Below are 14876 nucleotides of genomic sequence, written 5' to 3' on the forward strand. Positions count from 1 at the left end.
AAAAGCAGAGCTCCACCAAAGAGCCTGCACTCGTTGCGGACGGTTATCTAAAGTGTGCTGAGAATTTTGGACGTGCGGGGCGAACTATTTCTTTTCTTAGCTGAAGCCGACAACGGGACAAAATAAATGTAAAAAGAGACATACACATTTTCGTTTTGACAAGTGTAATAAAGTCTGTAGTCTACCCCTTACATGACCTGGCAAGTGACATTATTCTAAAACCCATACGCATAAAACTCCCCCGACATGGTTAGAAAATACTGCCTCTAGAGCAGCGGCACAACGAGAAAATCAGAATAGCCTACAGAAGCCCTGAACCGCAACGAAGAAAAGAAAGAAAGAAAGAAATCTAGCATTTCGAGAATAAAGTCGAAACAGTACGAGAATACAGTCTGCTGTAGAAGTTGTGTTATTCTGAATGTCCGTTATTTCACATCGCTGCACAGGCATTCATAACGGTGCGCGTCCACTGCCGCAGATCGAGTGTCTCCAATTCATTGTGCACGCGTGTGTGTGCGTGTAAAGAAATGCGCTTGTTAAGTCGAACTGAAATGTACAAAATGTTCTTCTGGGGGGGCATGACCCCCGACCCCCCGAGAGGTACCGACTTCCACCCACTAAATACTGTGGGAAACACAGACGGCTTTATGATGGTCTACGGAAAATACTAATTTAATTATCTTACTATTAAAACACATGATCAGGATTTTACCACCTCGTTTTGAGCCAGGAGAAACCCTGAGTGTTGTTTATAAGGAGAATCTGTTAAACTGACAATGTTCATTAATGTGTTGCTGTTCCTTTTATTCACAAACATGTTTTATGTGTGTATTTTGTCACCGTTCAGAGATGATCAGACTGGAGACCAGGATTCTCCTCAGCCAGTGAATGATGAACTACAGAGAGTCAAACACAGACACAAAGCCAGCATGAAGAACAAGTATGAGAGATTATTTGAGGGACTGAAACTCCAAGAGAATGAAACCCTCCTGAACAGGATCTACACACAGCTCTACATCATAGAGGGAGAGAGAGAAGGAGTGAATGAAGAACATGAGGTTTTACAGATGGAGAAAACAGCCAGAACACAACACTCACAAGACTCTCCAATCTACTGCAATGACATCTTTAAAGCCTCTCCTGAACCAGGACGCCAGGAGAAAGAGCAGATCAAGACTGTTCTCACTAAAGGCGTCGCTGGAATCGGGAAAACCGTCTCTGTGCAGAAGTTCATTCTGGACTGGGCCGAGGGAAAAGACAATCAGGATGTAGATTTCATGTTTGTGCTTCCATTTCGAGAGCTGAACTTGATCCGAGATCATCAGTACAGTCTTCACAGACTTCTGCTGGACTTTCATCCTGAACTTCAAGATCTGGACTCAAAGATTTATGAAGAGTGTAAAGTTGTGTTCATCTTTGATGGTCTGGATGAAAGCAGAATCACACTGAGGTTTTCAGACGCTCAGGAAGTTTCTGATGTGACTGAGACTTCATCAGTGGGTGTGTTGATGTCAAAGCTCATGAAAGGAGATCTGCTTCCCTCGGCTCTCATCTGGATCACCTCCAGACCAGCAGCAGCCAATCAGATCCCCTCCAAATACATCCACCGTCTGACAGAGATTCAGGGATTCAATGAGCCTCAGAAGGAGGAATATTTCAGGAAGAGAATCAGTGACGAGCATCAAGCCAGCAGAATCATCTCACACATCAGAAGAGCAAGAAGCCTCCACATCATGTGCCACATACCCGTCTTCTGCTGGATCTCCTCCACTGTGCTTCAGAAGCTCCTGGAAGAAGATCTGAGTGCAGAAATCCCTCAAACTCTGACTGAAATGTACATCCACTTCCTGCTGATTCAGATCAACATGAGGAATCAGAAGTATGAAGAGAGAGATCCAGAGAAACTCCTGCAGTCCAACAGAGAAGTGATTGTGAAACTTGCTGGAGTGGCTTTCCATCAGCTGATGAAGGGCAATGTGATGTTCTACGAGGAGGACCTGATTGAGAGCGGCATAGACGTCACTTATGCCTCAGTGCATTCTGGGATTTGCACTGAGATCTTTAAGGAGGAATCTGTGATTCATCAGAGGAAAGTCTACAGCTTCATTCATCTGAGCGTTCAGGAGTTTCTCGCTGCTTTCTATGTGTTTTACTGCTATTTAATGAAGAACAAGGAACCACTGCAGCTTCTGGGTAAATTCAGGTCTGATGAAGTCTCTCTGTATGATCTACTAACATCAGCAGTAAATAAAGCCCTCATGAGAGAGAATGGACATCTGGATCTGTTCCTGCGGTTCCTGCTGGGCGTCTCACTGGAGTCCAATCAGAGACTCTTACAGGATCTACTGACACACACAGAGAACAGCTCAGAGAGCATCAGAGAAACCACACAGTACATTAAAGACATGATCAAAGATGATGATGCTGATGATGATGATGATATTTATCGTCTCTCAGCTGATCAATCCATCAATCTGTTCCTCTGTCTGCTGGAAGTGAAAGATCAGACTCTGTCCAGAGAGATTCAGGAGTTTGTGAAATCAGACAAACACTCAGAGGAGGAACTCTCTCCGTCTCACTGCTCTACAATCTCCTACATGCTTCAGATTTCAGACGAGCCGCTGGATGAGCTGAACCCCATGAAATACAACACATCAGCTGAGGGGAGAAGAAGACTGGTACCAGCTGTGGTCAACTGCAGAAAAGCTCTGTGAGTGTTTAATCATTAATAGCTAAAGAATCCTTTTAATAATGCATCTTACATCTTTACAGGGGTCATGACATGGAGTTTTTACTAGTGGTGGGCCGTTATCGGCGTTAACATGTAAGGAATAATTGACGACAGGCCATTGAATTATTAGAAAAATAATGCACACCCGAGGTGGTAATGCGGTCACGACGCGAAGCGGAGTACTACAGCTACCACACCTCGAAACATTGTTCAGATTCTGTATTTCAAGACGTTTGTAAAGTTTTTGTGATTAAAATGCTCTTGAATCTGTAGGACTACTTTCTTACGCATCTAATCCCATGCCTCCGTTGCTAATTCCAAAACGTCACTTTAGAGTTATTAACGGAGGTTTGAGCCACTGATAGCAGACTAATGCTGGCACACACGACTCTGGCACATTCTCTGACTGTTTTCATCGACTGCAGCAGATTATAAACACCGACTTTGAACACAGACTGAACGCGCTGAACACGCGTTTGGACATGATCAGTCATCAGATTACATTGATAACCGGCCTTAAAGTGTGTCCTCGGCTTTATGCAGTTATTAGAGAGAGATGTTGCAATAATGAGACAGAAAAGCATGTGCGTCAATATTATTATTTATTTATTCAATTCGTTTTAATTAATTTGTTCATTCTTTTGTTTCTATTATTGACAGATGACAGTAGACTAGCCAATTAAATGAAACAAAAAGCCTTTTAACAAGTAAGGCCTATCAATAATAATTTATTTGTTATATTATCTGCAATAAAAATCCATGCTGAAGGACTATCCATTTATTTAGCCTATATTCAGTTTAATTTTCTATTGATTATAGATAGGAATATACTTTATTTATTAAAATTAAACTGCATGTTTCCATTGATTGTGAAGCTAGACATTGAAAATGGCAGATCAAGCGCATGGGGCTAAATGCTTTTTCTTGTTATGAATTGTATTCTATTTTCCGTTATTACAGTTAACTAGGCGAAGTGATATGGAGCTGTAATGCGGTCGAGACCTGCCTGGAACTACTTTAGCCGTGCGTTTCCCTGAAAATAATGCACACCTTAGAACGTTCGTCAACCAATCAGATACAAGCATTCAACGGCCCTGTAGTATAAGCTGCGTTAACGTGAGACTCTTATCGGGCGGTAAAAAAAATATCGCCGTTAATCTATTCTCAAAGTTGGGTTGGGAGCTGGGTCTATACTACGCAAGCTATGATGACTTTCACCTTGATATTTTAGCGCGGATGTATAGCCGAATTGCACTGTAGGGGGCTTCGAACCTGTGTGTATGCCTACTGTGAAATGACCACATCAAACGTGACGTGCTAACATGGATGCATCTATGAAGCCGCCGGGTTTGCTTCAGGGAAAATTTATTTCTCAGATTCTCAGATCGCTATTCAATTCCCGCTATATGCAGATTTAATGCACGTTACCGAAAGCAGCAGATATGAGCTGCATTTTATTGATCATCAGCTAAAATTTCAAAATCAAAGACCGCAATAAGAGAGAGCGGCAACAGCCCTGGAAGATCATTTAGTTTCTCTACTTTTAATGATGAAGATTGTGTGTTAAGCGTCTGTGACTTACTTTCACTTTGATTTGCGATAGTTTGCACGTTGGCTTAATGAATAGATGCTCAGCTGCTCATCTGCGGTGATGCGTGTTCAGTAGCGTCGTCATATCTGGCTATAACATTACATATAGCCTATAACACGCTCTCACACGTTAATTTTTTTTAGCATTTTTGGGAGAAGTACAATTTACATATGTGGTTTCAACAACCAGATGCATTTACACTTGTCCAGATGGTCTGGAGTGCGGCCCAGACCTCCTCCTGAAGTGGTGTGAGCGATCGGATTCAAATCTGTCTCGAATGCGTTTCGGAGGGCATTTACACCTGGTCTCTTCACGATCTGAGAAAACGCATGAAGTGGCCAGGTAGGGTTGGGTATTGGTTAGGTTTTATCCGATACCAGTACCTACTCGGTATTTTTCAAACGGTTCCGGTGCCTAAACGGTTCTTGAAACGGTACTTAAGAAAACTAAACCGTACACACTTTATCAAAAAAATAATACCTCTGTGTGTGTGTGTGTGTGTGTGTGTGTGTGTGTGTGTGATTTTCTGAAAAAGATTTTCTGATTTCTGGTTAAATGAAAAATTGTGCCCTTTAAAAGGCTACTGATGTAGCACAAAACACTTGAGTTAAGATCAAAATTTTGTCTTCTCATATTATGACTTTTACAAAACAGAGAAATATCTGACACTGAGCAGAAATATTTAACACACACAGTATAGCCATATAAATATACTTGATAATGATATCCTTCATACTTGATATTCAAGATTTGCAGTTGGCATTAAAATACTAGACTTACCCGAAGAGGAACACTGGCAGCTGAACTTGAACTTTAGTCAAGCGTGTCAGAGGTTTTGGGTTCTTATCCGCATTCGTAGTTTTTTTTTTCGTTTTTTTTTTCGTTTTTTAAAACCGATTATGCTCATCAGTGGTTGTATATCAAGCAGGGACACTTTGTGTCCATTATATTTTGAGATTTCACCAGAACGAATAGATATGAGGCGCCGTCTAGGGCTTAAATCAAACTTCATATGAAACCCTTGCATACACATGTACTAGGTAGTCACATACATGCACATACACATACATGTATACTACTGAATGCTCAAACTAATACATATGAAATGCACAACTTCTAAAGTCGCTCACGCACACACACGCAAACTCTACACACACGAGACGCGCAGAACTCTCCACGCACATACTTATCTGAGACGCGAGCACACACACACACACACACACACAAACTCTCCGCGCACATACTCATCTGAGACGCGAGCACACACACACACACACACACACACAAACTCTCCGCGAACATACTCATCTGAGACGCGAGCTCGCACACACAAACTCTGCGCGCACATAATCATATAGACGGCGCCTCATAAATAGATCGATCTCCGCAACGTATTGAAGCGCGCGTCCGAGTGAAGACCGGTGTGCGCGAGCCACGAGAAAACACTGTATCCGCGCCACTGATCGCAGCGGCAACGAGCACTTTGATCACTTGATTTAAAAAACACATTTCAGCGCTAGATCTCTTATTTAACAAACGAACTAAATGAATGCTCTGCTGGTTAACTGGATATGTTTTATTATTGGATCATTCGTGCCGCGAGATGTTTTATAGGGGGTGGTAAAAAACGTCAGGCACCGAAATCAGGCACCGAAAGTTTCGTTCTTATTCGGTCTGGTTACGTCGGAACCGGTTCCCTATTGGAACCGAGTTTCGGTACCCAACCCTATGGCCAGGTGTAAACAGCCTTTTAGTCGTTATTTGGGTAGCACATATTCTGAATGCCTTCTGCAGAATTCAAATGAGCCATTTTAATCAAGATTAATCTAGATTAATTCCAAGATTACAGTGAGATTAATCTAGATTAATTCCAAGATTACAGTGAGATTAATCTAGATTAAAAAAATGAATCTATGCCCACCACTAGTTTTTACATTATTATTATATTCCCTGAGGTTCACTTATACTAGGGGAGCCAAACTCAGTTCCCTAGAGCACAGGTTTCCAAACTCTGGGTCGCCAGGATGATTTAAGGAGAATGGAGTTACATTTAAAATTAAAATAATAATTTGTTTTCATAAAGTCATAGTCTATAGGCTGTATAAAAGGAATAAATATGCTAAATATATTTGACTTCAATAATTAACAGATTAACAAAAGAAAAGGAAAAGCTGTGTGACAGTATTCTGCTGAGTTTGGTTTATTTCTGTGAAGCGCTCCACAAACTAGTTGACGGGAAGGAAACCGAGACGACAGAAACACATCCTGTTTGTTTATTTTACAAAGCCACAGTGTTCTGGTTTATTATGAGTGTACACAAATTAATTTAAATACTTAATAGCAGTTTCGAATAGAGATGCGCTGATCCGATACTCACTATCGGCATCCAAATCTGATATTGTGCGTATACTATTCTGTGTTATTGTTAAGCCTCACAAAAGCCACAAAAACATTGTAAAGAACCGTCAACTTTTCGTGCACTATATTATAAGTGTCCTAAAGCCACTCCATAGTTTAATGTGATAAAGTGATTTAATGATTAATACTGAAGTCGTTAAACTCAAGTAAGTGCTTCCCTCCGCTGCGGCTGTCAGTCATTCTCCATCCAGCACTCAAACAGCGCGCCGCGTTCGGTTACGGCAGTCAACATGATGAAACTCTCTCCAAGATGAGTCAATGTTACTATTGTTATACGGGATACGCATAAGCGCTTTGTGCCGCTCTGTATTGGAGCCTTTCATATTATAATACTTTTGTGCAATGAAAGATTATTAATAGATTTTACTTTTATTAGACTTGTAAAATGAGTTTAACAGACTGGTAATGTCAACAAATTCAACATATTGTTAAGCAATTTTTGCAAAAAAAATAAATTAATTTTTCTGAAGGAAAATAAAAATTTCTGCATGATTCTCTAGAATAATTTGGGACCTCTCCTAGCATATTGTATCTCCAGCAGTGGAGAATACCCTCTCAGAAGGGGTAGAATATGCTTGAATGTAAGATGTGTGTAGAACAGATGATTTTTAAAATCGTTTTGAATGATTGATTCATAAAGACTTTACTTGTTTCATTACTGGATGAATTAGCGCTCTAGCCGTTAATAAACAGAACTGCATGCGTCTTGCGGAAGAACATTGTTGCCGGAGCTACTTCTCTCTATTTATGTCTATGACGAGTCACGCAGGTACTGGGCTACTCCGCAGCGACTGCGATCCGCCAGTCTAAAGTATAGTCCTAGTAAAAACGCTTATTGCAGGCTTAACGTAGTAATTCTGGATAAGACAAAAACACGGTTTGAAAAAAAGGCATTCATGATGCACTCGCTCATTGTATACATTTTGTAAATTCTGAACACAAAAAAAGTTATGGACTGTGTCTTTATGAATGTTTTGAAGCATCAGATGTAATCGATACACTCGTTATTTGAAGGCAGCGACTTTCAAAAGGTGATTTACTCTATTTTGGTTGCTACCGTAGACATCAGTTTATACTCGAATTATAAACTTTTAGTACTTCTGTGATCATTTGAATATTTGTAACAGAAATATCAATAGGCTACTGTGTGATTGTAAAGCTGTTTCATATTGACAACTGCTCTCTCTGGGTCAACAACAGCACAAACAGATTTGAATGTTCAGGGAGGTTTTTGTAATTTAGGAATAAGATCGCGTGGGTGTTTGAATCGAGATCTTTTAAAGATTAACTTAATCGTGCAGCTCTACGCTCGCTCTCTCTCTCTGCGTTGATACCTGACGCAAAACGTATTTGAGTAGCGCGAGGGCTTTTCAGTGCATTCATTACTATTTTAATATGAGGTGAGACGTCGCTATTAAAGGATAAGCTCCCAGCACTTCGCCCACACAGCGCACCAGAACCGTTTTCGGAACCGAAACTTAGGAATTTCGCACGGTTCCAGTATTTTTTCAAAAACACTACCGGTTCTGGATAAGAACCGGTTCTCGGTTCCCAACCCTAATCTTTGCACAAGTTTCTTTGCAAACTCTCTCTGAAAAACTCAAAAACTATTTGTTGATGTGAATGTATTTGCCCATGTGACGTCACACAAAACCCACAATATTCTAACAAGCCATTTTTGGAGCTTGGTTGAACACATTTTTTTTTTTTGTCTTTTTTTTTAGGACGTTTTAAGCTGTGAAACTTGCCGGATGTTTCAATGGTACAAAGACTTCTTATATGTCAAAAGAATTAAGTAATTTGAATACAAAATTAAATGTTAAAAAAGAGCAAGCGCTTGTGGAAAGGAGAAAGCGGTGTGAACTGTGCTCTCCATGATGACGAGGAAGTATCAGCAAAGAATTAATTGATTTCTAGCCCTTGCATTAGCTTTACTATTAGATATATTTATGGAGATGAGAAATAAAAAGCCGTCATTATGTCATTAATATCAGTCCGTCAGTAAAGCAGTTCTAGGCTTATTCTTGGCTGGATAACTCCTAAGGGTTTAAAAAGCCCTCTTAAAATTAAATATGAACGCAGTTTTGGATTAAATAAAAGTACAGTCAAGTCAAATAAAACACGTTTTATCTCCTGTATAGTTTGGTAACACTAGTCAAGTCAAGTATATTTGTATAGCGCTTTTCACAATACAGATTGTATCAAAGCAGCTTCACAGTATTAAATTAAAATATTTTTTTTATTTTATATATAAGTTTGTTTCTAGTGGAATTTATTGATTGATAAAATCAAATTAAATATCCCCAGAATATCCCCAACTGAGCAAGCCAAGGGCAACAGTGGCAAGGAACCGAAAAACTCCATCAAGTGACCTAATGGTGTCCTAAAACTCCAGGTTTGGGGGGGTGTGTCCGGGGGTGCAAGATTTTTATTTATTTTTTATAACCCCTTAAACCATGACTTCTGGCAAGTTTTGTGGATAGAAATGGACATTTTGAGACATACAAATTTGACATACCATGACTGGTCACAAACAAGATTAGGACAGGATTATTCATGTTTTTCTTTTGTGTTAATTTTCAGATGTAAGGTAGAAATTTATAGTGGAAAAATGAAACTCTTTCCTCCCTCATCTGCACTACTGATCTTTTTTTTTGTAACACACTTTCGCACTTAGATACATCATCATGTAACCAGTACTTTCATTTATTTTATCCTGTAGATATTTTGAACATTAAAATCCAAATGAAACTTTTCATTAGTTTAAAAGGTGACTAGCTTGCATAGCCTATTTTACTTCACTAACCTCCAGGGACGTGCAAAGAGTTAATCAGGGGCAGGGGCTCAAATGTAAGAAAGACAATTTGCTGTGATTAATCGCAATTAATCGCATGTCCCCCAAACTTGTAATCATCAATATTTAAATATAGAATCACTAATTAAATTAAACATCACACAAAAAAGGGGGAAAAAAGAAAAATGTCCTCACAAATTGGACAGAAAATAGCCCTATATTAAAATATAAAACATCAATATATTATTCTTCATTCAGTTCTATGCAACATACTCAGATTTAATTTAACAGATTTATTTTTTGATTAATTGTCAAAATAAAGTATAGTCATACAAAGCTCTTATTACCAGAGCATGTGATCAGAGCAGGTAATTTTACCATTGTTGCCCCCATTGCTATACCAGCTCAGCAAACAGAAGTCTACTGAGATATTTCACGTTATTTGAGCGGACTTTGCTTTTCCAGTGCGTGATCGGTAGCCAACATGATTGGAGCGTTTGGGCCGTTAAGGAGCAGAACGCGCAGCGCAAACACAGAGCGGAGAGCGCAGTGAGCCGACACACACTCACACACACACACACACACACACACACAGAACGGAGAGCGCGGCGCAAACACGGAGCGGAAAAGACCCGCACGTGAAGTTACGAAACAAGCTGCGTGAGAATGAAACCTGATCGCCGAACACGGAAGGGCGGGACGGCATATTTTCCATACACAGTAAAAAAATGGACACAGCGACCCCATAGACTTAAACGGAGAAAAGTTCGTACCGCTTCTCCTTTCCACAAACGCTTGCTCACTCTCCAGTGGCGTCTGTCGTGGTGTCGTTGTGTCTGTCGCCGCGTCGCTTTTATTATGAGTGCGCTTTCCGCGCGCCCACATTTGAAATATTTGCATGTGAACGGCCCCTTATGACAACGTGTGTAAGTGAATGTCGTGATATTACTGATCATGTGAAGATACCATTCATTAACATTACTTAATGCGTTATCTAACATCAACACATTGAGTGAACAATATATTTTTTCAACATTAATTAATGTTTGTGAATGTTATTTAATACAAACACTTGATTGGTCATGTTTGTTCACTTCATTCATTGTGCATTAAATAATGTTAACTTTTGATTTTAAAAATGTATTTTTAAATGAACCCCAAGGAGAATAATTGCGACAGTAGGCTATATAACTATTGTTTATTGTTAAGTCATTTTATCTAATGTTATCTAACAAATAGAATCTTATTGTAAAGTGTTTTTAATACTACAGTTTCCATATTTGTAACCCTGATTTACACTTTATTATATGTAAATTTAAAATTGATCCAGTCTAATCTGAGATAATATTATCTATGAGAGATAATTTACAGTCTGCCGTTCATAATGTCGATGTGTGTGTGTGTGTGTGTGTGTGTGTGTGTGTGTGTGTAGGTTGTCTGGCTGTATGGTGACAGAGGAAGGCTGTGGTTATGTGTGTTCAGCTCTGAGTTCAAACCCCTCACACCTGAGAGAGCTGGACCTGACGAGCAATGTCCTGCAGGATTCAGGAGTGAAGATTATTTCTGAAGGACTGAAAAGCCCACACTGTAAGCTGCAGATACTGAGGTATTTAATAACATATAAGAGATTATTTACAGTCTGCCGTTCATAATGTTGATGTGTGTCTGAAGATGGTCTGACTGTGTGTGTCTGTAGGTTGTCTGGCTGTATGGTGACAGAGGAAGGCTGTGGTCATGTGTCTTCAGCTCTGAGTTCAAACCCCTCACACCTGAGAGAGCTGGACCTGACGAACAATGACCTGCAGGATTCAGGAGTGAAGATTATTTCTGAAGGACTGAAGAGCCCACACTGTCAGCTGCAGATTCTGAGGTATTTAAGAATATATAGATTTACCACACCAACACAGAAAAGAATACAAAGGGAAAAGGGAATCTAACCATTATAATATTTTTGGGGAGTGTCAGAAATTAACCCAGTTTTGGCAAGGGATTGAAGGAAATTTGAAAGCTGTTTTTGAGGTGACGATTCCTTGTAATTGTGAATGTTTATATCTGGCTAATATTTCTTTTGATGGGTGGAATAACATCGATAAGAAACTGATGTTAATTCTTCTGGCAGCCAGTAAAAAAGTAATTACAAAGAAATGGCTAAAACCAGAGCCACTTACAGTTGATGATTGGATTGACATATTACACTATATATATATATATATATATATATATATATATATATATATATATATATATATATATATGACCCGTCACGGAAACCATAGACACAAGTCGGCAGCACAACTTTCGAGCAAAATGAGAAAGAAGCGGTTTTTTTTTCAAAATTTGTGATTTTCGTTTTTTTGCAGAATCTGTTAGTTGAGATCACGAAGAAGCTTCTCCATGTTTGAGATAGCAGTATTGGTATATTTAAAAGCGTACATTTTGAGTTTGAAATCGGCTTGTTTTTCGGAGATTCTAGCACGCAGTAGGGGCGTGTCATTGTCGGTGTGTATTTCCATACTGAATAAGCCGGCGTGGCTACTTATTATGCAGCGCTCTGGTCGGCTCTATCTGATTTCAAAATTCAATGAAGATGGACGCCAATAACATTACGATGTCCAGCAATCGATTTAAATAGTAGGTTACATGGGGTTTAATTTGTCGTGTAATGAGATGTAGCCTAATACAATGTTGTCAGTGCCAATACATAGATCCGCCGATGGACCTAACGTGTATTGTAATGGTACAGTGGTAGAGCTTTGGCCAGCCGTTTCAGAGGTTATGAGTTCGATTCCGCCCTCGTGTAGGTTTTTTATTCTCGTATAGTTTTTTTCTCTCATCAAAACGATAATGTTCATCAGTGGTTGTATATCAAGCAGGGAGACGCAAACGTTTGAATTATTTTGTGATTTCAACAGAACGAATAGAAAGTTTCCACAACGAATTGAAGCGCGCGTCGAGTGAAGACAGTGCGGTGTGTGCGCGAGCCACACGAGAAAACACTGTATCTGATTCTGCGCCACTGATCACAGCGGCAACGAGCACTTTGATCACTTGATTTAAAAAAACACATTTCAGCGCTTTTTGTTTCATGTTGCACGAGTAGGCTACACCGAAGAAAATTCCTAGTCTGTGAAACCTTTCATTGACAATGGCAATAAAATCAATTCTGATTCTGATTCATAGCCTACTCATACCATATACATATACATATACACTCACCTAAAGGATTATTAGGAACACCTATTCAATTTCTCATTAATGCAATTATCTAATCAACCAATCACATGGCAGTTGCTTCAATGCATTTAGGGGTGTGGTCCTGGTCAAGACAATCTCCTGAACTCCAAACTGAATGTCAGAATGGGAAAGAAAGGTGATTTAAGCAATTATGAGCGTGGCATGGTTGTTGGTGCCAGACGGGCCGGTCTGAGTATTTCACAATCTGCTCAGTTACTGGGATTTTCACGCACAACCATTTCTAGGGTTTATAAAGAATGGTGTGAAAAGGGAAAAACATCCAGTATGCGTCAGTCCTGTGGGCGAAAATGCCTTGTTGATGCTAGAGGTCAGAGGAGAATGGGCCGACTGATTCAAGCTGATAGAAGAGCAACTTTGACTGAAATAACCACTCGTTACAACCGAGGTATGCAGCAAAGCATTTGTGAAGCCACAACACGCACAACCTTGAGGCGGATGGGCTACAACAGCAGAAGACCCCACCGGGTACCACTCATCTCCACTACAAATAGGAAAAAGAGGCTACAATCTGCACGAGCTCACCAAAATTGGACAGTTGAAGACTGGAAAAATGTTGCCTGGTCTGATGAGTCTCGATTTCTGTTGAGACATTCAGATGGTAGAGTCAGAATTTGGCGTAAACAGAATGAGAACATGGATCTATCATGCCTTGTTACCACTGTGCAGGCTGGTGGTGGTGGTGTAATGGTGTGGGGGATGTTTTCTTGGAACATTTTAGGCCCCTTAGTGCCAATTGGGCATCGTTTAAATGCCACAGCCTACCTGAGCATTGTTTCTGACCATGTCCATCCCTTTATGACCACCATGTACCCATCCTCTGATGGCTACTTCCAGCAGGATAATGCACCATGTCACAAAGCTCGAATCATTTCAAATTGGTTTCTTGAACATGACAATGTGAGTTCACTGTACTAAAATAGCCCCCACAGTCACCAGATCTCAACCCAATAGAGCATCTTTGGGATGTGGTGGAACGGGAGCTTCGTGCCCTGGATGTGCATCCCACAAATCTCCATCAACTGCAAGTTGCTATCCTATCAATATGGGCCAACATTTCTAAAGAATGCTTTCAGCACCTTGTTGAATCAATGCCACATAGAATTAAGGCAGTTCTGAAAACACTGTATTAGTATGGTGTTCCTAATAATCTGTAAGGGTAAATGCCTCTGGGTTAATGCGAATTAGCTCAAGGATATAGGGAATTTTAGAAATATTAATAATCATAACTCATGGTCATAATTCATAAATCGCATATGCATTTACTTTATCAATTATAGGAAATGCCTCGTTCTGTAACTGGTCTCGTCATCCGTTATTCGTCCAGCGAATAAATGTAAGACTATCACAGTTAAGAAGAAGTATTCCTGTTTACAAAACTCCAAGAAAGTTTATCTTCTGGCCACGAAGATAAAGCCTTTTTGGGTTTATAAATTAAAACTACTCAAGGTAGTCTATAGCCTAATATAGAGCCTGTAGCTTTATAGATCTTTTGTTTCATTGACTTCATAAAAAGTGGGTTTTCAAACACAGAGACAGTTAAAAGTATAAATGGGTTTATTAATAAAATGGCACACGCTAGAGATTATAAGCTACGAATATAAACGTACGTAAAATGCAAACAATAAAACAAACAAACATTTAAACAAACATGACGTGATCGGAATGAATGACATGAAAGAAAGAAAGCAAGAAAGAAATAAAGAGATAAGAGATAGAGGGTAACTTAATTCACAGACCTACGAGCTAGACACCAGGAATCAACTGTTAGAGAGAGATCAAAAGATACTTGCAAGTCTGTTCTCTGTTCGGGTGAGGCTGAGACAGGAAGGAAACACGGACAGTGTCCTGTTTCTGTTGCGTCTTCTGGTGTTGCGGGAAGCTTGAAAGGCTCACTTGAATTTAACGTTACCGAGAAAGTTCAGATCGTTTCCCTTTTGGAGGTGAAAGGCACGTATGAGCTTAGTTGCAAAGAACGGCAGCTACGACTCGAACATGTGCTGGTCCGAGGAAAAGGCCTGAGCCTTTCAGATGTTTCTTGAAGCCGGGGCGAAGAGGAGGAGTTCAGGGATGAGAGAGGCCGGAGAAGA

The 14876-nt window shown here is 39.9% G+C and overlaps 1 protein-coding gene across 2 annotated transcripts in view; it reads left to right on the top strand.

Annotated features, from left to right (window-relative positions):
• Positions 1-14876, top strand: part of LOC311286236 (NACHT, LRR and PYD domains-containing protein 1 homolog) — a 194603-nt gene that overhangs the window by 142782 nt on the left and 36945 nt on the right. For both annotated transcript variants that reach the window (XM_084402353.1, XM_084402354.1), the window contains 3 exons: positions 848-2710; positions 10967-11140; positions 11231-11404. In XM_084402353.1, the coding sequence (XP_084258479.1) occupies positions 848-2710; positions 10967-11140; positions 11231-11404 (2211 nt within the window). The remainder of the gene's footprint in view (positions 1-847; positions 2711-10966; positions 11141-11230; positions 11405-14876) is intronic.

This window comes from Rutilus rutilus (assembly GCF_951802725.1).
Source record: "Rutilus rutilus genome assembly, chromosome: 2".
NCBI lineage: Eukaryota > Metazoa > Chordata > Actinopteri > Cypriniformes > Leuciscidae > Rutilus > Rutilus rutilus.